The sequence below is a fragment of the Sus scrofa genome, chromosome 1 (assembly GCF_054392235.1).
Source record: "Sus scrofa isolate SSC_HxYL_T2T_F1_AM1 chromosome 1, Sscrofa_HxYL_maternal_Yorkshire_Landrace_v2.0, whole genome shotgun sequence".
Lineage (NCBI taxonomy): Eukaryota > Metazoa > Chordata > Mammalia > Artiodactyla > Suidae > Sus > Sus scrofa.
Genome location: NC_139383.1, coordinates 215,119,245 through 215,144,674, shown reverse-complemented (window position 1 = coordinate 215,144,674; position 25,430 = coordinate 215,119,245). Strand labels below are relative to the sequence as shown.

Genomic DNA, 25,430 nt, shown 5'->3' with positions numbered 1-25,430 from the left:
CCCTGACTTCCCAAGTATTAACTGGTCCACTGTAGTGCTACACACAAAGGTCATGATGTGGCACCAAAGATCTAGAAATAGCCAGGCTTTTCTAAATTGAATATCTCAAGGGAGGTATTCAATTTTCATAGGATTATAGAACTGAGGCTCAAGCCTTTCTCCTCTCAGTGTTCACTGGATCTCTGAAATGCCAGCTCAAAGGAGGTGCCTTACTAAATTTACTTCATGCAGTTATTCTAATTAACACATCTGAAAACTGGACATAATGCTGCTTCATAAAAAAAAAAAGTCAATTGTATAGAACGTTAAAGTTTGGAAAGCAGTGCTGGTATGCACAAATCAAGTTTCTCAGAGCAGAAACATCTCTGAACTTGGCTTCTCTCTTCACTAAGCAACAAAGAGTAGACGCGTGAACCCCAGGCAAAATTGTCACTTCAGTGCAACTTATCTTCCTCTAACCCAGATTCTGATTTGTGGCAACCTTTCTCTATTTGTTCCCATTAGTGCAATCCCTTGCCCTTTACAGTCATGGCCCAGGGTCCTTAACCTCATATGTCTTCTTCCCCAAACATATGCACACTATTAAATTGGAAAGAATCTCTCTAAGCCCATTTTCATCCTCAGCAAGGACAGCATATATAGACACACAAACCACCACATTTTAGGACACACATTTCCTGGTTCATTGAGGACTCGTACTGACCATTCTCTTGTTCCTCACAGAGCTCCAGGACAGCACGCTCTGAAGAGGACCGGGATGGCCTGTGGGACGCCTGGGGTCCGTGGAGCGAGTGCTCACGCACCTGTGGTGGAGGGGCCTCCTACTCACTGAGACGCTGCCTCAGCAGCAAGTAAGTCCTGAACCCACAGCAGGTGGGGCTTTTGCAAGACCTGGGAGGGAGCAGCTTGGAAGCATACTTTGAGGGTAATGCAGAAGTTTTTGTGGCACACAAATCCAGATGAAGGAATGAAAGGAAGGCCCAAAGAATTAAATATGACTATCTCCAGCCAGGTGTTTATACAATCTTGCATGATAAGCAATATAGAATTTATCTCATTCACCAAGCAAATTTTCTTATCTGTTTTCATGTTAGTACTGCAAGGAGAATTTTTATTAGAAATGGATCTAGTATCTATAGCTCTGTAATATACTTTTGGCACCATCTTAACAAGTAATAATGATACCAATAGCAAAAATATTAATGTTAACAGCATATTAAGTTTACTTTGGGTTCCATTCTTACCAAGTAATTTGCAAATGAATGGTGTATTGGTTTAGCTTTTTTAACTGCTGGCATGGCCAGAAGTTCCCAAGATCATTCAGTTTCCTGAACAATGCGTTTTGAATATAAGGAGATTTGAAAGAAGAGAAACTGCAGTGTAAATGGAGACATGAATGGTACAGGTGATGATGAAGGGGGAAGTAAGTGGCTAACAGTTCCTAAGCTGAAAGGAAAAGTTTTGAGGTGTTAGAGTGGAAAGTCTTTACCTAGAATAATAATTTCAAAACTGCTTCTTGAGCTGTGTGGTCTATGACTAGATTTTTCTCCAAACTATAAAATACAAAGTACTATGGTAATATTTTTAATGAAAGATTTTATTTGACTGTGAAAAGTATTATATGTGGCAAGGAAGAGGCTTGATCAAAATACTATACATTATAAAATATTATATAAAAATATTATTATAAAATATGAAACAGAAGAAGGAAAAATTATACATCTACTGATTCTTCCAGATTTTTCACAAACAGCAGAAAGTGGTGACATGTGGTTTAAAGAAAATGTCAACTTGGGAATTCCTGTTGTGGCTCAGCAGGTTACAAACCTGACTAGTATCCATGAGCGGGTTAATGAATCAGCATTGCTATGAGCTGTGGTGTAGTTCGCAGATGCAGCTCTGATCCCACATTACTGTGGCTGTAGCGTAGGCCGGTAGCTATACCTCAGATTCAACCCCTCGCCTGGGGGTCAAATATGCCTCAGGTGCAGCCCTAAAAAAGAAAAGAAAAGAAAAGAAAAAGACTGGGAACTATGGTCACTTATGATGGAACATGATAATGTGAGAAAAAAGAATGTATACATGTATGTGTAACTGGGTCACCATGCTGTACAGTAGAAAATTGATAGAACTCTATAAACCAGCTATAATGGAAAAAAATAAAAATCATTATATTAAAAAAAAGAAAATGTCAACTTGTTTTAATAACAGTGAGAATTTTTTGAAATCAGGGTCCAAGTGTTACTTTTGTCTGTATCCTCCAGGTTTGCACAGGGTCTGAGAGAGCTAAGAGCTCTATAGGTCGGTCTTCATTGAATCACTTAGTAACTAGAGACCATTTTGGTTCCAGACCAGATCCAATGGAAGTGACATACCCTGTGAAACTTGGCCAAAGGGTGTATCTTGAATGATATCAGACCAGTTCTGGTATTTAGCCATTCTGGTGTTCAGGTCTACACTGAAGATGAATGTTTTGGTTGTATCCACTACTGAGTTGCATCCACTACAGTCTCCTTTGGAGGCCAGCTTCATATCAAATCAGATCCATAAGCTGATAAGAAAGAACAGATCTTTCATCCCTATGCTTCACATGTTCTCTTAATCTTGAATATCAAAACTTCCTCAATCTGTACCTTATGATGTTGCATAGTGATACACTATAAGGCATAACTGATAATAAACATTTAATAAAGCCAAAAGGTATAAGTGTGGAATGCTCCTATTATGTAGCTGGCCCAAGTTAGCATGCCTGAATATTCTGTAGGGATGGGCCAAAACATGTGTCTCATAAAACTGGTAAGAAATATATGGGAACTTTCATATTGGCTCAGGGATGTGAATATTACATTATGAGAATCTTGTACTGGGATGAATTAAAATCACAAGTAAAAGTCTATCATTTGACAAATCATCACATATGCTATTTTTGTCATCTAGGAAATTAAAAGTCTAGTTTTTAGGATTTTATTAAGATACTATGGAAGATTTCACTAGTCATTTACTTATAGTGAATAGAAAAAGTATAATGTAAATTCTAAAATTATGAACATATATAGGTCCATCCCTATTTGACTTTTGAATAATGAAAAAATACATTCAGGAAACTCATACTGAAGTGGATAGAAAGTTTAAAAAAATGGGGGAGAAAAGCAGACCAGCTATTATTCAGGGATTTGAAGAAGAAGGAAAAAAGTCTTCAATCAGATGGCATTTCTAAATCTGGTAAGGACATAAGGAAATATTAAAAGAATGGACTGTACACCTGAATCAACCTATCTGCTGTTTTTCTCAAGAGAAACAGAATCAGTACAGCTCAGCATAAAGCCACGTCACAACAGAAGCCCTGTTGAAGAATGGTGTCAAAATATAATGTTGGGAACGGATAAATTGTCCTGATGTAATTTTTTAAAAGTATGTAAAGTGGCCAAAGTAAGTTAGCTGGCCAAATTCAAAGGCAATATGGGAGAGCAAAACTGTTACACAGACAGTAGACATAGAGCTGGTAAAGAACTAGGGCCATTTTTGCAATCTACCATGAATGGTTTTCTGTGGCAATTCCTTTTTTTTTTTTTTAATGGTTAATGAATTTAATGGGTTTTATTTCATCTCTCCACTCAAGATTTGGGCATCCAAATTCATTTCATTTACCTTCTAGCTCTTGGGAAAGATGAGGTTATAAATGTGTATGTCCTTAGAAGCCCAGCAGGTACTTAGGACGTGCACTGTAGTATAATGGTCAGCATTCCAATTCAGCCCAAATAACTTGCTTCCACTTGCTGAGTTAACCTGCCAGACCACTTTTCCAGCCCTGGTGGTATGATCTGGTTGGTCATGTTTAGGTCTGATAATTTTAAGACTATCAGATAGTGATTATTCTGTTGCCAATAAATGAGAACTGTAAAGGAAGCTCAAATAGTCAGATGGACTAGATGACAATGGTTCAACTTGTGGGGTTAAGTATGTTCCCTCCTCTGGAGCTTGGAGGAGGCTTGGTTAGCCCTCTGAGTAGAGAAAATCTTCTGAGTGATCTTTTGGGGGTTTTGCTTTTGTTTTTGTTTTATGCTTTTTATTGAAATAGAGTTGATTCACAATGTTGTGTTAGTTTCAGGTATACAGTAAAGTGATTAAGTTATTTTACATACTATTCTTTTTTTTTTAAATTTTCTTCCGTTAAAAGTTTTTACAAGATATTGAGTATAGTTCCCAGTGTTACACAGTAGGTCCTTTTAGGTTATCTATTTTATACATACTAGTGTATATATTTTAAATTGCAGGAAAAAAATCAGTGGAGGCAAAGCTGTGTGAAAACATAGACAAGCATCAAATATCAAATACTTCATTCTCAATTGCCGGTGCCTGATACTGGTGAACCAGCCCTGACCCAGGGAGATATCGAGTAGGATCCTTACCTTGGCTTCTCCCTTGACTTTTTTTCTAGGCTCACAGAAACTAAGCAGTGCTTGATTTTTCCCAATTTCTAATATTGGAGTGTTGATCATTGCCTTTCCCTGCAACTTTGGTTTGAGCAATAAAGGGAGACACTGTATAAACTTTTTTCTACAAATTTTGCTACTTTCTATACAGTCCACTAGGCTTCATAGAGTAACTCTAATAATGCAATTGTTGTTTGTCTGGCATCATAATGCAATGTTGCTGGTCTGGTATAGCCAAGAGGTACCTGATGTCTGCTTTTCTTTATTTTTTTAAATTAGAAAACGGGTTCTACCTACTTGTGCTTATGATGGTCTTTTATTTCATTGCAAGTGAATTAAACAATATACCAACGATCTTGAGAAGTCGCCTCTTCTCTCCTTAATTCTTCACCTCTCCCACTAAATACTCTGAAATCATATTTTTAGCAAATGCATTTGTCTGGTTGACCAGTTATTATGTGTTTTTGGGAATTGTTTCTTCTTTAATCTAAATTATTTAAGCACATTTTAAAATTTTTGCTATGAAAAGTCTCTCTCTCAGAGCTCTAGTTTTGTCTTCAGCCTGGTCATTAGCTCTGCTCCAAAGGAGTTCCAGATGTATAAGCCCGTTAGGAATCGTGTGTGTAACATCATATGTACCACTGTATTAGGTCTGTGCCAAGATCAAGGTCAGAGGTGTAAACTACAGCTAATTTCAGATGGCAAGAGTCAGCTGATACTCTTAAGTGTAGTGTCAACCTTGACTGAAAAAAATTCAGAAGTTTTTTAGGACCTTTTTCAGTTTGTGAAATACCACATTAATCTCCCAACTAGTTAGTACTATGGATTAACATATTAATACTATATGTTATTTAATATATTAAGAATATGAATATTTTGTTAAATCTCATCCAATTAAGTGAAAAACTTGTCAATTTCATACACATACAAATAACAAAAAAAGGTTTACCTATAGGGATGGAACTTTTTTTTAAAAAGTTAATAAATTTTGAATTCTTGAGTAAAATTTTTTTTAGTTGAACAAAATTATTAGATGAATAAGAGATAAAGTCATCATACTGCAGAGGTGCCTGAAAAAAATAATATTATGGTATTACTCCAGAGAGAAGTGGCTGCCAGAATGTTGTCAATATCAACACAGAAAAATTAAAATAAATAGCCCCAAGGATTTTTATCTCACAGGAATGGGGAAGATCATTCAAACTTGTCATTCATAGTAATTGTGCTAAGGGAAAGTAAGCTAACTCCTCTGATTTTTTCAATTGCAAACCCAATTTTTCTCCCATAAAAATATTGAAACGCACATGAATATAAGCTTTAGTTAGCAAGTAATTTCTATACTGTATAATAATAAATACCAAAATAAAAAAATTAATGTTAAGATTTGATGTAAGATAATAAATACCAAGAAAACATTTTTAGTGTTAAACAAATATTTTTTCTTTTACAGTCACCTCATCTTTGTCATAACATTCAATTAAGGTTCACAAGACTGATTTTAAGAGGTTTTAGAACATTCAGCCCAAGTGAGCCCCAAAGCAAGATTTATCTGTTATTCTTCATCTAATGTTGTGTGTTATTAGCCTTGTTTTCCTTGGAAATGTTTGAGGTTTGTTTAACAGAAAGATATACAAGTTCAGAGTAAGTCCCAACTAATCATGTCATTTTATGTGAGGTGATCTTTTCATCGTGTTAGGGGAGATTTCACATTTTGGGGTATATGTTTAAGAGTTCGCAGTTGCCTTCCTTTTACTTTTTGAGTCAAAACCTGGTCTAAATGTATTACCAGGACTTCTGATATTCCAGGTCATATAATCTTAGAGAGATGTTTTATTCCAAAATGTGATCTTTTTTCAGAAGCAGACTCTACTAAGGCCAACGGCCGAATGTTTGGAACCAATTTATGGAAGAGATGCCTTAGTTCGAATATTCCCATAAACCTGCTTGTTAGAATAAAAGATGGTTGGAAATGTGTTTAGTGTCCATAGCCTTTACTACCCATATTGGAAATCTGCAACTCTTGGCTGTCTTTTTTTAAAAAACAAAATTCCTTATTTGGTTAGTTCAATAGCTTTTCTTATCTTTTTGTTTTGTTTTGCTTTATAGGGCCACACCCATGGAATATGGAGGTTCCCAGGCTAGGGGTCTAATCGGAGCTACAGCTGCCGACCTATGCCACACCCACAGCACCACAGGATCCAAGCCACATCTGTGACCTACACCACAGCTCCCAGCAATGCCAGATCCTTAACCCACTGAGCAAGGCCAGGGATCGAACCCACAACTCCATGGTTCCTAGTCGGATTCATTTCCACTATGCCACAATGGGAACTCCTGATCTTTTAATTTCCCTTCAATTTTCTTTAAAAACAAACAAAACAAAACAAAAAAACAAAAACAAAACCTACTTTATTGAAATGTCTTCAACATTTAAAATAATATATATTTAAGGAGTAAAACTTGATGTTGTGGTAAAGATATACAGTGTGAAAAAATCACCACAATCAAGCTAAATAACATATCCGTCACTTCTGCATAAGTGTGTGTGTGTGTTGACATTTAATCTAAGGTCCATGTTCTTAGCAAATTTCAAGTATACACTCTACTATTGTTAACTGTCATCACCAAGATCTCATGCTTTAGATCTGGTTCATCTTGCAGACTTGAAACTTTGTTCCCTTTGATCAGCATCCCCTCATTTCCCCTACTCCTCTGCACCTGGGAATCACTCTTTTACTCTCTGCTTCTATGAGTTTTACCATTTAGATTCCACATATGAGCAATATCATATTTGTCTTTCTGTGTTTGTCTTATTTCACTCAGCATGATGTTCTTTAGGGTCATCCATGTTGTCACAAATGGCAGGATTTCCATACTTGTTAAGACTAAATAAAAATCCATTTTGTGTGTGTGTGTGTGTGTGTGTGTGTGTGTGTGGGTGGGTGGGTGTGTATGCCTACTACTTTTTCCCCACTCATTCTTCAAGGGACCTTTAGGTTGTTTTCATATCTTTAGTATTATGTGTTATTCTATAGTGAACATGGGTGCATGCTTCCATTCAGGATCCAGATTTCATTTCCTTTGGCTATATATCCAGTAGTGAGATTGCTGGGTCATATAGTTGTTACTTTTAATTTTTTGAGGAATCCCCAAACAGTTTTTCACAATGCTTTTCCAACTTAAATTCCAATAGTACATAAAACTTCCTTTTCTCTAAATCCTCTTCCATTTATCTTCTGGATAACAACAATTCTAAGAGATGTGAGGTGATATCTCATTGTGGTTTTGATTCACATTTCCCTGATGCTTAGTGATGGTGAACACTTTTTTTGTATCTTTTTTTTTTTTTTTTAATTTTCCCACTGTACAGCAAGGGGGTCAGGTTATCCTTACATGTATACATTACAATTACAGTTTTCCCCCCACCCTTTCTTCTGTTGCACCTTTTTGTATCTTTTGACCATCTGTATGTCTACTTTGAGAAATGTTATTCAGGTCATCAAGCCATTTTTAATTGTATTATTTGGGTTTTTCTTTTAACCTTAAGTTATACAAATTTTTAATATATTTTGGATATTAACTCCCTATCAGATATATGGTTTGCAAATATTTTCTTTCACTGGGTAGGCTGCCTTTTCACTCTGTCGATTGTTTCCTTTGCTGTACAGAATCTTTTTAGTTTGATGAAACCACACTTGTCTATTTTTGCTTTAGTTCCCTTTGCTTTTGGTGTCATGACTGAAGAATTGTTGTTGTTAGGACTAATGTCAAGAAGCTTTTTCCCTGTATTTTCTTCTAGTAGTTTTACAGTTTAAGGTCTTATATTTAAATCTTTTCATCTATTTTGAGTTAATTTTGGTATTTGGTATGAGATAAAGGTACAATTTTATTCTTGTGCATGTGAATATCCAGTTTTCCTAATACCATTTATTGAAGAGACTATCTATCCTTTCCCCATTTTGTGTTCTTGACACCTTGTCAAAGATTAGTTGACTATGGAAACATAAGTATATTTCCAGGTTCTTTATGCTGTTCCATTGGCCTGTATGTCTATTTTTATCCCAGTACCATGCTGTATTGATTGCTATAACTTTACAATGTATTTTTAAATCAGGAATCATGATGCTTTCAGCTTTGTTTTCCTTGTTCAGGTTTGCTTTGACTATTTGGTGTCTTTGGGGGTTCCATATAAGTTTTAGGATTTTTTTTCTCTATTCTTCTAAAGAATTCCATTAGAATTTTGGTAGAGATTGTGTTGAATTTGTAGATCATCTTGGGTAATATAGACATTTTAACAGTATTAATTTTTCCAATCCATGAGCATAGGATGTCTTTTCATTTATTTATGTCATCTTTAATTTCCTTTATTAATGCCTTATAATTTACAGTATATGTCTTTCACCTCATAGGTTAATTTTATTCCTAAGTATTTTATTCTTTTTGTTGCTAATGAAAATGTAATTATTTTCTTAATTTCTTTTTCAGAGAGTTAGTTGTTAGTATATAGAAATGCTACTAATTTTTATATGTTGGTTTTGGGTCCTGTAGCTCTACCAAATTCATTTATTAGTTTGAATCATTTTGTTGGTACTGTTGAATGTTTACGGTTTTCTACATATATGATCATGTCATCTACGGGCATCATTTTCTTTCTTTCTTTCTAACCTGAATGCCTCTTACTTCTTCTTCTTGACTAATTGTTCTGGCTAGGACTTCTGGTATTATGTTGAACAGAAATAGTATGAGTGGGCATCCTTCTTTGTATTGCATCTTAAAGAAAAAGCCTCCAGCTTTTTCCTGTTATGATGTCAAATGTGGGCTTTTAATAGATGGCTTTTGTTGTATTGAATTAAGTTCCTCCTATACCTGTTTTGTTGAGAGCTTTTCTATCTTAAATGGATGTTGAATTTTGTCAACTGCTTTTTTTTCATCTGTTGAGATGATCATATAGCTTTTATCTTTTATTCTGTTCATGTAGTTTTTCATTTTGACTGATTTGTGATTTGGAATCATTCTTGCATCCCAGGGATAAATCCTACTTTTTCATGGTGTATAACCCTTTTAATGTGCTTTTGAATTGAATTTATTAGGCTTTTATAGAAGATTTTGGCATCCATAATTTTTAGGGATATTGGGCTCACCTTTTTTTTTTATTGCAGTGCTTTTATCTGTCTTTGGGAACAGAATGATGAAGATTTTGAGTTTGGAACTATTCCTTCTTCTGTTTTTTGGAAATGTTTAAGAAAGATTGGCATTAATTATTTTTTAAATATTTAGTAGATTTTACCTGGAAAGCCATCTGGTCCTGGGTTTCTTTTGTTGTTGTTGTTGTTGTGAAATTTTAGATTACTGCTTCAATCTCTTTCTTTGTTATTGGTCTGAACTAGAAAAAAGAGAACAAACTAAGCCTATGGTTAGCAAGGGAAGAAATAATAAATACCAGGGCAGAAATAAATCAAATAGAGAATAGAAAAAAATCAACTAAACTGAGGGGTGGTTTTTTGAAAAGATAAACAAAATTGACAAACCCTTAGTTAGACTGAGGGAGAAAAAAGAGAGCAAGTGCAAGTAAATAAAGTCCAAGGAATTCCTTGGTGGCTCAAGGGATTAAGGATCTGGCTGTGGCTCAGGTCACTGCTGTGGCGTGTGTTTAGTCCCTGGCCTGGGAACTTCCAAGTGCCCTGCATGTAGCCAAAAAAATTTTTTTTAATTTAAAAAATAAAATCAGAAATTAAAGAGGAGGTATTAAAATGGATGTCTAAGAAATTAAAAAGATAATTGCAACTATTATGAAAAATTACATGACAACAAAGACGATAACCTAGAAAAATGGGTAAATTCTCAGAAACATGACCTTTAAGACTAAATCTCCTCAATTTTCGGTCATTTACTTAATAAATATTTATTGAACATCTACTATGTATTAGACAAGTTCCTAAGTATAACTAAGGATATAAAGCCTGAGGGGGCAAGAATTTGCTCTTGCGAGTTTAGCATGTTATTAAGTTTCTGCTGATTATACTGCATTTCTACTGATTATAGTTGCAAGATATTTTAAGAACTGAGACATCTCCCCCCTACTGCCTGCCTCATTCTATAAATAGGTAATACATCTGCAGCAGTGGTTCTTAACCCCAGCTGTATTTGAGAGTCACCTGGAAAGCTTTATAAAAAAAATACAAATAACTGAAGGCCACTTAAATTAGAATCTCTGGGGTTGGAACCCTGCCATCAATAATTTTGTGAAAGCTCTCCAAATGACTTTAATGTGTATCCAGCATTAAAACTGCTACCCTATTGGAGGGCATGAGAGTAGAATGATGAGGTTTGTCTCTAGCTCTCAGGGGATTTCAAGGTTGGGGTAGTGAAGAAAAGATTTTCTGATAAAGAGATTTCTTTATGTTTCAATTCCTCATTCAAGTTTTTTTTATGAAATGACTTAATCTCCAGTGTTAAAGGAAAATTTGTGGACACCAGCATGTCAGAACAAAAAAGTGGTGATTGCTCATGCACTCCTGTGAGCTATGACCATGTAGTTATGAGCCGTTATCCAATTGTCTGGTACTATTCAAGATCAACCTTGGCCAAAGTGGCAAATAGACTTAGTGATTTCTGACATTTTCTTCCACTCCATTATTAAGCCTATAGATATGATCCTTTAAGCCTCCAGTTATTAACTTAGTGAATCATTAAGTTAATGTCCAGAGATTGGGGTGGTTTATGCAAATCCTTTGAAATCTACTTCACCTCAATTTCATTAAATTTCTTAACCACAGAGTTTATTTCCATCTTCTATTCAGCATCTATCATTACCCCTGGCCCCCCCAAAAAAGAGTCAGACTTCCTTAAATTCTATTATTTTTTTCTGTTTGAGCCCAGTTTGTATAGTAGAAGAGGTGAGTTTATTTAACTATTTTGCTTAGTTTTAGCCACTGAGGGTGGGGGTTAGATGGAGGGAAGGATATGTGTGTGTGTGTTTGAGAGAGTGAGAGAGAGAAAAAGAGAGAGAGAAAAATTGAAGTCAAAGGGATGTCAGATATTAAGAGCAAAAAAAGAGGGATACCAGAACTACCTACTTCAGGGAATGGATGTTTTACCTAGAGGCAAAAAATAAAGAATAGAACTCTCCGTAACATCATACTTATATGTGATCAGAAAGTGAAGCCCGTAACTACATATGCCAACTCCAATGAGCTTCAGGGCCAACCTTACCCCTGGCTTAGGGGTAGGACTCTCTGGTCAAGAGAGAGATCCTTTCCCAGTGGAAGACAGTCACCTGTTTGGGAACCTGGTTAATAAAAGACAGTGTGACCCATTGCCTCTGGGAGAAACTATCCTTTTTGGGGGATTTTACATTTCATTTTTATCAAACTACTAATTTTGAATCTTGACCCTATTCTTTCCTACTTGTATGACCTTGCATGGAGTCCTCAGTTTTTTGGGGATTTAGTTTGCTCATTTCTGATGTCAAGTGGGCAGTGCCTAGAACAGAATAGCTGTTCAGTAAATGTCTATATTGAAAGAATGTGTAAGGTGCCCTTCAATTCCAGGGCATGGCCATTGTGCTACTAGATAGGAAGAGGAGTGAAAGCTTCCCTGCATATGAATAGTTTCAAATAAAAATGTTGTGATTCTCCAGGCCCTCATTTCACGACGGACATCTGGGTGATATGGGCAGAATGAAGAACTTTTGTCTCCGGCCAAAATAAGTCATAAATTTCCAGCTCCAGGGTTGTATGGGGTGAGGTTGTGAGAGTCCTAGAGTTTCATAATATACATTTTCCTCATGAGGAAGATGGAAAAGTTGGACTTGATGTTGCTAAAACACATTTGTTTTCATTCTCATTCTTCGCCTCTTTTTGGCTACTGAACAAATGTAAGATCATTTGCAAACCTTATGGCATGTGTGTATGTATTATAAAGTGCATGTCCTTCCTGCTAGTGGATCTCAAGCCAAAGGCAGCAATCCCCCTGGCCCCCAGCCCTTGCCCTCTTTCAGAGGGAACAAATGCATTGTACTGACAAATACAACTTGGAATAAATATGTGAAAATAAACATGTCTGTAGAAAAGAGCCAAAGTTTCTTTCCTTTGGTAGCTAGTTAGTCTCATTTTAAACTTTTCATCTCTAGTTTATTGTAAAAAGATTTTAATTGGGTTTCAGATTCAAAAGTTAGAGCAAATATGAGGCCAGAAATTCTTTGTGACCTAAAATTATCCTTTAACACTCCCCTTCTTTTCTACTCCCCTCCCCTCCCCTCCCTCCCTCCCTCCCTCCCTCCCTTCCTTCCTTCCTTCCTTCCTTCCTTCCTCTCTCTGTCCCTTTCTTCCTTTCTTCAAATTCTCAACAAATGTTTGTGGAGTGCTAACAGTAAACAGTGCTTTGATGGGCAATGAGGCTCAGAGATCCCAAAAATAGACACAAAGAAGAAAAGAAAATCAACAAAAATATGTTTTCCAAAAGTGAAAAGAGTCCTGGATGGTTGCAAGATTGTGTTCTGATCCTTTAAACTGCTGGCCACTTTGCTGGCTCTATGCCTCTTCTCCTGATAAACCCTCCACCTACAATGCTTCGGGCTGCCTATGCCCACAAAACCATTAGTGGTATTTCACGTTACCTCCAGCTTTGGCCCCTCATCCCACTTTGCTATATTTATGAGGCATTTTGTGTGCACCACCTTTAACACTTTCTCATAGTCTGGCTTGTGCTATAATTGTTTATGTGACAGTGTCCCCTGGTAGATTATCATAAAAAGCACGGGCTTTGTCTTGCTTTGCTTTAAATCTTCCTATTCTGCACACAATAGGTGCCCAGTCAACGTCTGGTAAAAATGACTGAATTGATTGTGAGGGCTAAGAACCTATTCCCATACTTTGGGAAGGTGAAGTAGGGAGTGAAGACTGTTTCTTAAATTCTCCTTTCTCCCTTCTCCTTCTTGGGACTCAGGTGGCCCATACAGGAAATCCTCCTAAGATATCGCCTTCTGAAGTTACTTCTCTCTCCCATCAACCCATCCCTTTGACCAATTCCTTCATTATTTAGTATCCAAACCATGCTCATTAGTTGTCAACTCTGAGTTATAGTGATGTGTGTTCTCTTTGGACTTGTGGATTTTTTTCCAACTAAATCAAAGCTGAAAAGGGTCGAGGAATCCTCATTTTTGCACCTTTCACAATGCCCAGCTTAGTCCTGGGTTCAGATTGAACATTCAATGTGTGAAGTGGCTGGAAATCAGAAAGCATTTTACCCAAAGTTGTGCCTTGCCTAGGGGCTCAACTCCACTTTCAGACTGCCTGTTGTGTGCTGTCTCTTTAGATTATCTGAGCAATCTGCTCCAAGCAGTTTATGGTTTCATTAGAAGTTGTGCATGAGCATTACAGCTTCCAATGTCATTGTTCTTCCTTTTTTCTGATTGCATAAGCACCGCCTCATTTTCATAACCCTAGCCCATGTTTGCAAGAACTTGATGCTTTGTTGTAGCACGTTTGTCTTTGAAGAACAGGCAGAGATATGTAAAAATCATACTTGTTTGGGGCAAAAAAAATTGGCACGGATTTTTCTAGTTGTAATTTAGAACATACCAAACACTCATAAGAGCAAATACGCAGAGTTGAAACTCACAGGACAAACTTCAGAGTTCAGTCCCATGTTCACATGGGTCTGAATTTTAACTTAACAGCTCTGCAGCCTCTGAGCTGCTCCTCAAGAATCTGTAAGAGTCCAGAGACACTTTCCTTAGTCCCCTAGGGTGGACAGAAAATAAAACAACCAGAGAAGATGTTATCTTAGAATGCTTTCCCTCAGCCTACGAGGTTTCCATTTATATTGAATTTGGTCTGCACGTTAAGTTTTAGTAACTCTCTCTTTAGACATCAATTAGAGTCTCCATGCTGGCACAGCATTTAGCACATTTTTATAATGAGAGATTAGTATAGAGCAGAAGTGTTGAATTATAAAATGAAGGTTACAAAAATACGTTACCTATGCCAAAGAAACACTTTTGTGCTGAGGACTCCATTTACGGCACCGTTTTTTTCAGTGTGGGATTCTGCTACCCCCCTCTTCTGTTTAAAATTGCCTTAACAATGCACTTTTCAGGCCAACTCTTCTTTTGGTTCTTCTAAGGCCACATTAGAGCCCCTAGCAGATGGAGACAAGTTGGTGTGACACCAGGGCTATGTCTGTTCCCAGCCAGCTCACCTACTGATGGATGATGCCTGGCCCTGTGCCTCCTTGTTGTTTGTTGTATTATTACAACAGAAAGCATTTTCAAAAGCTACATTTATCAAGCTGTCATAATAGTTTGGCTTGAATATCTATCTAGCCAGAAAAAAAAAATCTCTCCCTTAGCACTAATCTTTTTGAGCTAGTGATGCATCACATGCAGCAGAGACAGCACAAAACAAGCAGACATCCTACATGGGATTCAGGGACGTTTCCACTAAATACTTAAGGGGGGAGATATTTTTTATGTTTGCAGCTGTAAGTCCCACAGGCCAAAGGCCTCTTGTCTCCTTGTTTCAAAGGCACTTTTCCACTGGAGGTTCTGTGTATTGGAGATACATTGTTTTTAGAATTTGAGTGGCTTGGCGTAATATAGGCACTTTAACCTCCAGTGGAAAAAAAAAAATGAAGGTTGCCAGAAAGAAGGTCAGTGACACCTTTTAATGTTTAAGATCAGTTTTTCATAGGCAAATGCTACCAGATTAAACATTACTTGTCATGGAAAATCTTGCAAATGTATTTTTTATTACTTGACATAGGTGGCTGTCAGGGAGCCCGTGGCTATGTGGCCGTGGGTAGAAGGGGATTCATGTTCAGTGTCAATATACATTCATTAAATGTTTGTTTAAAATGCTTTAAAAATCTATTAATGTTGGAGTTCCCGTCGTGGCGCAGTGGTTAACGAATCTGACAAGGAACCATGAGGTTGCGGGTTCGGTCCCTGCCCTTGCTCAGTGGGTTAATGATCCGGCGTTGCTGTGAGCTGTGGTGTAGGTTGCAGATGCGGCTCAGATCCCGCATTGCTGTGGCTCTGGCATAGGCTGGCGGCTACAGTTCCGATTAAACCCCTAGCCTGGGAACCTCCTTATGCTGCAGAAGCGGCCCAAAGAAATAGCAAAAACACACACACAAAAAAAATCTATTAATGTTAATAAATTGTTCATTAGGAATACATACTAGAACATCTCCAATTATTTAGAAGTATAGTGGATAATGAATATACAGTACAAGCATAGCTTTTGGTAAATTTTTTTAAATTGAGATATGATCAACTTATAACACTGCGTAAGTTTAAAGTGTACAAACTTTTTGATCCATTTATATATTGCAATATGATAATCACCTTTCAGCATTAGCTAATGTCTCTATCATTAGCAGAAATTATCATTTCTGTTTTGGGGTGGGTATAGTTATGATCTCAGCAATTTTCACATTTATAGTAAGTCTTTTTATTGAAGTATAGTTGATTTTATAATATAGTCTTGTTGATTATAATCACTCTGCTATACATTAGGTCTCCAAGATTTATTTATTTATAGTTGCAAGTTCATACCCTTAAACAACATCTCTTTAATTCCACCCCCTCCCATGCCCTGGTAATTACCATTTTACTCTCTGGGGTTTTTGTTTTGTTTTGTTTTTGTTTTTGTTTTGTTTGAGTATACCCATGGCATGTAGAAGTTCTTGGGCCTGGGATCAAACCCAACCACAGCAGCAACTGAGCTGCTGCAGTGACAATGCCAGATCCTTAATCCACTGTGCCACAAGAAAAACTCCTATGCTCTGCTTTTATGTAGATACTTTTTGAAGAAGGCATAGTGCTGAACTGACACCTCCTGTTGTGGGACCAAGTGCAACACAGATAAGTTTCCACCCGAACAAGACTCATTTTGATTCATATGAAAAACATTCTAAATTAAAATTAAGTAATAACTATTTTACACATAGAGTAATAGGTAGAGCATTAAAGGATAACTTTTGCAAGCACAAGAGTGAGAGAGAGAGCGCTAAGGGGAAAATGAGAACTTGGGACTTAGGAGACCCACAGGGATAGCATGTCTTAACTACCTTTCTCTCCCATGTAAGGCAAGACCACCACTACCATCTGTGGTGCATGGACTTCAGTTCTAGCCCTATATGTTCAGCATCCAGTTTGACCATGGACTGGGATAGTTAGTATCTGAGAATAGTTTTACACAGTGTCCGCAGGTTCTTAGAGCTTCCTTTTTAATGGCTAAGTTCATTGGCATCAAGTGTTGTGTCCTGAAGGAAACTCTTACGATGATACTGTGTCTGCAGAATGTGACAAGCCACCCAACAGTGCATTTGCACTTTGCTCTCTGAGCTGTTCTCAGAATTTTTTATCCTTCTCTAGGTCTTTGTAAAAAGCTCCAGAAACAAAAAAGTATTTTAACTGGCTCCTTGGGGATGCTCTCCTGTTCTGTGCTTCCCATGAGTCCTGAAATGCTCACTTGAAAGGAAGAAGGAAAACGTTCTCTAATCCTCCATGAAGTCCTGGCTGGGGCTCTCAATCTGCCAGTCTTGTCCAATCCATGGTCATTGGTGGGCCCACAGTCTAAAGGACCTAAAGTCCTCCTGGCTTGAATTGCTGACATAGTTTTATGTCTGTTCTCTTGTAAAGAACTAAGAGTTTTCTTTTGGATGACAAAGAGAGAGAGATGCAAGTAGACGAACTGTCTTATTTCAAAATTCTTTGCCTATGAGTCCATATTTGAAAGGCAGGAGGGAATTCAGAGAAACAGTAACCTGTTCTTACTTAGCAGCACTTTTGGTTTTTGGAAATTAAATTCATGAGCCTAATATGAGTGCAGTTGTCCTTAAGAACTCTGGTATTTAAAATACACAGTTATCAGATTTTCCTGAGAACAGTTCACTGAACGCCAAGGATAAGTCTGGTTATGTCACCAGAAGGATCTGTTTGCTTAGAGAGAAGATGAGAAGAATTTTTCATTTAAATTGATGTACTTTACCAGATCTTTTTTAAATTCCTAATGAGAGATAAATCAAACATACCTTCCTTTTTTAAAGACTTATGTAAGCATAGGGGGAAAAAGTCAACAAATTGCTAAAGCCTGGAAAGAGAGCTTTTAATTTTCCATGGCAATTCATCTCTTCTAAGGTTGTTAAATTATGGTAATTGAAACTAAGATAACATCAGGATTTTAAGTATTGGAAGAGTTTGGTTTGTTATGTTAATTGGAAACCAATAAAGTATGCTTCAAGCCTATACTAATCTTGTTATAAGTGAATTAAAGTCTGAATGATTCACAATAATAGTTTAACTCACTAAATATAGTCTAGTAACTACTTCATAGTTTTGCATTGAGCAGATGGCATTTACTGGAATCCTGTTGTCTGTGGCCTTTAGCTATGCTCAAAAACCATTTTGGATTGAAATTTCTAATATTTGTTTTCATTTCCAGACAGAGGTAGATTTTATTTTGTTTAACGTGAAGAAAACCATTCAGCTGTTTTATATTAACAAAATATTTTGTAAAAAGATTTTTTTTTTAAAGTGAAGACAATATTTTTTACTGCTTAATTCTCAGATGAGGCTTTTGTGCCCAGATAAATGCCTTGGATGAAGACATTCACACTTGGCAAGAATTAAAACCTGGCGGTGGAATAGTCACTTCATTACTTAAGTAAAATTTATATTCAGATTTCATACATTTGAACTTTTAAAAACTACACGCTTCTCTGCACTGAGATTTTTTCACATTACATTTTACTGACGAGTATGGTTGTCTTGGAGATGTTCCAAACATATAATGTGTGTCTAGGTGTCATTTACTTACTAGAAGTGGATTTACCAGAAGTGAGAAGCAGGTGATATACTGATGTAGAAAATAAGGTGCCATTAACCCCCAGGCCAACTCCTGCTCAGCCTCTCAGATTTAATCTAGTGTTATATTTTACATATTTTAAGGATATCTTATTCCTTTTGTATTATTATTATTATTATTATTATTATTATTATTATTATTATTATTTCATATGCTCTGGAGTTAAACAAACCTGGGTTCCAAATCTTAGTTCTCTTTTTTCTGAATATGGATATGCCTCTAAGCTTCCTAGTCTTTCTCAGTCTCAATTTTCTCATCTAATAAATGGGAATGATAAAACCTGGCAGTTGTTGCAATGTGAAAGATAGTGTACCCAGTACTGGACTAGACACCTATAGCAGGCACTTAATATATAGTAGTGATTAGTATTAATATTACTATCCACAATTTGATAATATCAATGACAAAGTTTTTCCAGACTCAAACATTATCACTTTAATATCATATTTCAGGCAAATTAAATAAACTCTCAGTCAAAAAGTAATACATTACAGTAAAGGGAAGACTTAATTCAGGAGCAGAATTAAATTATTTGCAAATCAATATTAGGTGTTATACAATTATAGGATATTCTTGGGAAATGGTGGCAAGTTTTTTTTTTCTTTGCTATGTTTCGTGTTTGTGTTTGTTTTGTTTTTGCTAAATGAGAAGCATTTAAGTCAATCTTCTACATTATATGCTTACATCTCCTATTATCCCAGGATGCTTTCAAAATGAGTGGGTATTCATAGTTTAAAATATCTGGGAAAAGGCTCATATCAATTATTGAAGTAGGTATTTTTCTGCTTTTTTGTTTGTTTTGTTTTTAAGGAAACATTATCTCTATAATAACCTCATTGGCATTTGAATAGAGCTTTTGTAAGTTACCTCAGTTGATCATAACTTTATGCAAGGCCATTTCAATATGCAGTTGACTAATGAGGAAGCAAAACTCCTGAGAGAATGAGAGGATTATGCAAGAGAAAGAGTAAAGTCTGTGACCCAGACCACAAATGTGTTTCCATTATTCCTTTCAGGGAGATAAGGTTAGGAAAAGAAAATAAAAGGAGGGTGAAAAACATAGCATTTTAAGGTCTTCATGATTATTATAAGTGTTCACTTTTTAAAAGCAGGAGGTTATCATTGTATCTTCTTTGTTTTAAAACTTTCAGTGATTCCCCTCTGCATGCTGCAAAGTTCACATTTAGAAGGTATTTTTCATCTCCTGCCATTCCTCATATAAACCCAAATCTCCACAACAAAACTGCTTGAAAATGTACAAACATACTGTACCTTTTCATACCTCTATGAATTTACCTACAGTTTCTTCTCCACATACCCTTAACCCTGTTATTTATTTATTTATTTATTTATTTATTTATTTATTTATCTATTTGCTTTTGAGGGCCACACACGTGGCATATGGAGGTTCCCAGGCTAGGGGTAGAATCAGAGCTGCAGCTGCTGGCCTACACCATAGCCACAGAAACACAGGATCTGAGCCTCTTCTGTGACCTACACCACAGCTCACGCAACACCGGATCCTTAATCCACTGAGCAAGGCCAGGTATCGAACCCATGTTCTCATGAATCCTAGTCAGGTTCATTACTGCTGAGCCACGATGGGAACCCTCTTTTAATATCTATTATATTTTTACATCGCTATACACTTTATTTGTGAAATGTCTATGTGATGTTTACTGTATGTGAGGCACTGTTCAAAGTGCTTCACAAATATTAACTCAATTATTCCTCATAATAATCCTGAGAGATAAGTAATATTATACCATTTTATAGATGATAAAACTGAGGTATAGAAACTAAGGAATAGGGTCAGTATTCCAGAAAGAAGGTTCTGGTTTCAAAGTGAGTACTCTTAACCACTGCAGTATGTCACATATGCCCTAAGAATTTCAAAATTGAAAAACATATCATGTTCAGCCAACACTGATGTCTAAATGGCCTGCTACCAAAGGCCTCCAGGTCACAGAAGTAATTATTTGTAAATTTACCATCAACTAGAGTCTAACTCACATCTTTTTAAACCCAGAAACCTGATATTTTTCAGCAATTCCACCAAGAACAGATTCTTCTCTTGGAGGCAGACTCATAATGATTTGGCCCATGAGATTATTATTTCAAATTAGAATGCCAATTTATTAACTTAGGATAAAAAAATAGAACTGTCCGTAACATGGACCAGAATACCCATGTCAGCAGGACTAATGCACTCTGCCTCTTAGCCATCATGGATTAAACAGATGGCTCTTGGCAAGTTACTTGTTCAACATGGCAGTATAATGAGGGGTATTTTTAGGATGAGCAGGAAATTTGTTGGCATCAACTAGATTAGTGTTAAGCATCTGTATCATGATAGCAGGAGACTTAGCCACTGGGACCAGGAGGACTTGAAGTTTATTAGCCCTTAGCCTGGGGCATTACTGGGCTGGGCACTGACAACCTAGTATCTCTTTCATTCTCCTTTTTTTTTTTAAATTAAATATTTATTTATTTATTTATTTATTTATTTATTTATTTTAATTACTCAATGAATTTTATTACATTTATAGTTGTACAACAATCGTCACAACCAAATTTTATAGTATTTCCATCCCAAACCCTCAGTGCATCCCCCTACCCCCTAACCTGTCTCATTTGGAAACCATAAGTTTTTCAAAGTCTGTGAGTCAGTATCTGTTCTGCAAAGAAGTTCATTGTCATTCTCCTTTTTTCTGTGATTCTAAAGCCTGGCCAGCCCTTTGTCACATGTTATAGTTGAAGACACAGTTATATAGTCAATTCGGGACCTTTTTAAGGTGGCCTTTGTGTAATTGTACCTTCGGATGATATTTTATTTATGAGTACATTCTTGAGACCTAACACATATACTATCTAGCATTTCTTACACTGAATTATAATTATATGAGTACTTTTCTTAATAGCAAAGACCAAGTCATATTTCATCCCTCTTTATATCCCTAGAAGTAAATGCACTTCCCAGCATATAATAGGAGTTCAGTGGGCCTGTGTTGAACAAACAAGTGTATTGGGGTAGTAAAACATCATGGTTATAAGTATAAGCTCTGATGCCACATGGCCCATTTTCAAATCTCAACTCTACTACTCAATAGTTGTATGATTTTTGCAAGTTAATTAACCTCCCTAAGCTTCAATTTTCTCATCTGTAAAATGGGTATAATGCTAGTACCCTGTCCCCCAGGGTTCTTGAGAGGAGTCAATACACTAATACATATAACAAACTTAGAAATGTACCTGGAATTCCATAACTATTTGTTATTAGTAGAATCACTCTCTCAGAATTTCATATTATATTTTACTTCTCTCTTTTAAGTAAGTTATTTTGAAAAGAGCAGACAGAATACTGCTATTCTTAAGTGTCATCATTGAATGCTTAATCAAAAATTGATTGTTTTGGGGGAGTTCCCATTGTGGCTCAGTGGGTTATGATCCTGATTAGTATCCATGAGGATGCAGGTCTGATCCCTGGCCTTGCTCAGTGGCTTAAGGATCTGGCCTGTGTAGGCCAACAGCTGCAACTCTGATTTGACCCCTAGCCGGGGAATTTCCATATGCCATAGGAGTCGCCCTAAAAAGCAATAAAAAGATTGTTTTTATTCACAAGAATTCAGTAAAATAGAAACTCCCATGTATTGCTATTGGAAGTACGCAATGGCACAACTTTTATGGAGGGCAATTTGGCAATGTTTATCAAGAACCTTATAAATGGTCATTACCTTTAGTACAGTAATTCCCCTTCTAGAAACTTATCTCTCCTAAAGATATAGTCAAAAACTTGGATAAAACATAGCTTAAAATTTTTTAAGTGGAAAAAAAACAAGCTATAAAATTGTATATGATGTTATTTCCCCCACATTGGAAAGAAATTAATAAATCAAAATAAGAGTGATTATTTTTAGATGAGACAACTACAGGGGATTTTTCTTTCCTTTAGGGTCATCTTTCTTTTCTAAAACCCTTACAGTGAATATGGACTTTAGACAGGGACATCATTCTTTAAGAGTTATGACTTATGTCCTTAGATGTATAATTTTAAAGGACATGTTAAGGGACTTAACATTTATGTTAAGTTCCATTTTTTCCCATATTCAGGATCTAAGATCTATCATATTAGTGAAATCTATCTTTAGTTTTATACCAGAAATAATTGAGGGGATTCATTTAATATTAATATTTTTCAGAAAGTCTTGCACTAAAATTTATTTGATTAAATAAGAACTCACTATAAGTATTTATGGTGACAACTTTTGAGGCAAAATGTATGCTTAGTTTCAACCCTCATGGAGAAATTAATGTATGTGTACAACTTCCTTAGAACTGCTCAATTTAGCATTTAATACTCACTTCTGTAATAGCATACTCAGAAGAAAAGAGAGGCTCTTATATTGGTATTGAGAAAAATTATTTTTATAAGAATACAGTTCAAATTTTGGGCCTTTAATAGGTAATACTGATTTTTTTTCTAGGAGCTGTGAAGGAAGAAATATCCGATATCGAACATGCAGTAATGTGGTAAGTATTAAGTTTCTGTGATTGTGATAATGCATTTTCTAAGCACTGTATAATGCTAAGCAGTTTTATGTATCCTGAGCATAAATTAACCAATTGGTGTTTCACCAAGAGCTATTTATTTCACAGTATATGGATTATGCATGGGTATTTTTAATGCTCTGCAATACAAATTTTGATCATTTGGCTAGGAGGAAACTAGACTATTTCAAATCAAGGACGCTCTCCATTTCCTCTCTGCTTTCTGACTTCTCACATCTAGCTCTCTGGAGAATAAGGAAGAGAAATGACAAAATGGAAACCAGTTGTGTATCATGAAGTAGATATCAGTAAATCAGTCTCAGATTTGACAAATTCATTTTTTCACCAAATACTGTTCAACTACCACAAGATAAAAAGCATGTGGTCACTGTCCTAAAATATCTGTGTTATAGTAAGGGATGTAGAAGCAGAAGGCAGAGGGGTCCATAACCACATTCTAGGGCAAAATAGGGAAACTATTACAAGAGAGGGATAAAATTCTTGTGGGTTAAAAGCAGAGAGAAATTGGAAGGACCTTCAAGGATGTGAGGTAAGGTTAAGGAGGCTAAGAGGGCTGTGACTCTCCCAGGTTGGGTGGCAAAGTGTGACAACCTGTCCAGATCAAGGAGACATAATGGGCAGCTCTGGAGACAAGGATGGGTAGGATTGTGCTTAGCAGGATGGAAGAGGAGAACTGAAAGATATTTTGAGGTTATACCATGAACAGATTTGAATGTTAGGCTTCCATATTTATATTAGTTCGGTGAATAATAAAGGTCCCTGAGGTTATGGGGTGAGAGTATGACCTTTTAGAGCTTAACATTAGGAAGTTTAATTCCATGGTGCTGTGAGAGATGCACTGGAACAGGAAACAGGTGGGGGGCAGAAAGTAATGAGGGCTGAAATCAGGAGGAAATAGCCATAAGAGAGATCAAAATTAAGGTTACTCTGCAAGACTTAACAAGTGATTTAAGTTAGAGGGATGAGTTAAAGTGGGAATAAAAAAAGCAGAGGTATATACCTATTTGGATCTCTAGCACTTGCTGATCCCTTTGTTAGAGAAGTACTTTCTTCAATGTCTGCCTGTTAGGCATCTTTCTCATTCCAGTCTCAGCTCAAATACTGCCTCCTCAGAGGGATTTCCTTGGCCACCTTATCTAATGTAGTTGTCCCACTGCCCAGCCCTGTCACTCACAATAGTTAATAAATCACATTTTATTTTTTCCATAGCACTTTTTATACCAAAATTTATCTTATTTGATTATTTGTTTGTCTCCCCACTCTGGAACATAAACTCCATAAGGGCAGAGCCTCATTTACCTTGCCCATGCCTCATCCCCAATGCCTAGAACTGCCAACTTACATCAATTAAGCATATATTTGATATTTGTTAAATGCAAAATGAGTACCAGTCTTCTGGAAAAAAAGGTGAATGTCATTATCAGAAGTACAAACATTGGGAGGAAGTTTAGGAGAAGAAAACAGTCAACTGATTTAGAGACACTGTTGAGTTGAAAATGTGGGCTGGTCTTGTAGGTATGATATTCAACTAGGCTATAGAGATTCTGATCTAAGAAGATCAGGGCTCAAGCAATAGAAGCACAAGGTAAGAAATACAAAATTTAAAGATTTGGTAGCAGTCCTGTAGGTAGAGCAAACAGGATGAAGAGGAAAGGGAACTTCAAACCTTTTCTGTATTTAGAGAGAAAAATGACATGGTGAGAGGTAAGCCATCACAAGCACCAGGAGAGAGGTAGCAGAAGAAATAAGAGAGAATTCCTTACGATATTCTATGGGATAAATGTTGCCAAGAGGTTGAAGTCTGAAAAAGAAAAGAAAAAAAAAAGGCCATGGGGGAGCAATTTCTCTAGTGTATCTAGTGTATTAGGAATGAAATCAAGACCACGGTGGGTAAACCATATTAGTGAGGAAATGGAATTGATAGGTATAAATTTCTCATAAAGTCTTCACAGAAAAACATCATCATTTGTAAAGTCACAGAAAGGTGGGAGGGCATATTGTTTTGTTTGGTCATTTGTTTAAAATAAGAACCCCCTGAGAAATGGGTTAACCTGGAGGAAGAGATTGATGATAGATATGGGCACTTAAGGGTGTCCTTGATGTCACAGGTGCCTAAGGGTCTGGGGTGAGAAGAAGAGAAGGAATCTTGATAAAAAGAAGGGACAGTATTCCTAAAAAAGCAACAGAAGCAAATTGAGAAAGAAGAGATGAAGTTGTGGAAAGCTTTCAAGAAAAATGCTGAGGGTACTCATGATAAACAAGCTCAAGCTTCTCTAGGAGAAGTGTTCTAAGTCATCTCCTGAAAGCAAAGGAGGAAGTTGGGCTTGGGGCAGTAAGCACGAAGTCCTCACAGAGCCACTGTGGAAATTGAGTGGAAGCCAGCAAAGCAAAATAAAAGAACTGTTGGCAGCCAAGACGGCTGGACTGAAGTTAGAGAGCTTGCTATAACAGAGAACATGGTCAGGAGGGTATTAGGACTTAATCTGGCAATAGTGAGGTGTATAAGTAAAAGGAAAAAAGGACAGTGGAGGTGGCCTATGACCAGAATACAGATGAG

At 36.5% G+C, this 25,430-nt stretch overlaps 1 protein-coding gene across 28 annotated transcripts in view; it reads left to right on the top strand.

The window, feature by feature from the left end:
- Positions 1-25,430, top strand: part of ADAMTSL1 (ADAMTS like 1) — a 1,005,193-nt gene that overhangs the window by 587,589 nt on the left and 392,174 nt on the right. For all 28 annotated transcript variants that reach the window (XR_014821152.1, XR_014821138.1, XR_014821132.1 and 25 more), the window contains 2 exons: positions 724-851; positions 22,789-22,834. Coding sequence is in view for 3 of the 28 variants with exons in the window: in XM_021074260.2 (XP_020929919.1) it covers positions 724-851; positions 22,789-22,834 (174 nt within the window). In the remaining 25 variants the exon portion in view is untranslated. The remainder of the gene's footprint in view (positions 1-723; positions 852-22,788; positions 22,835-25,430) is intronic.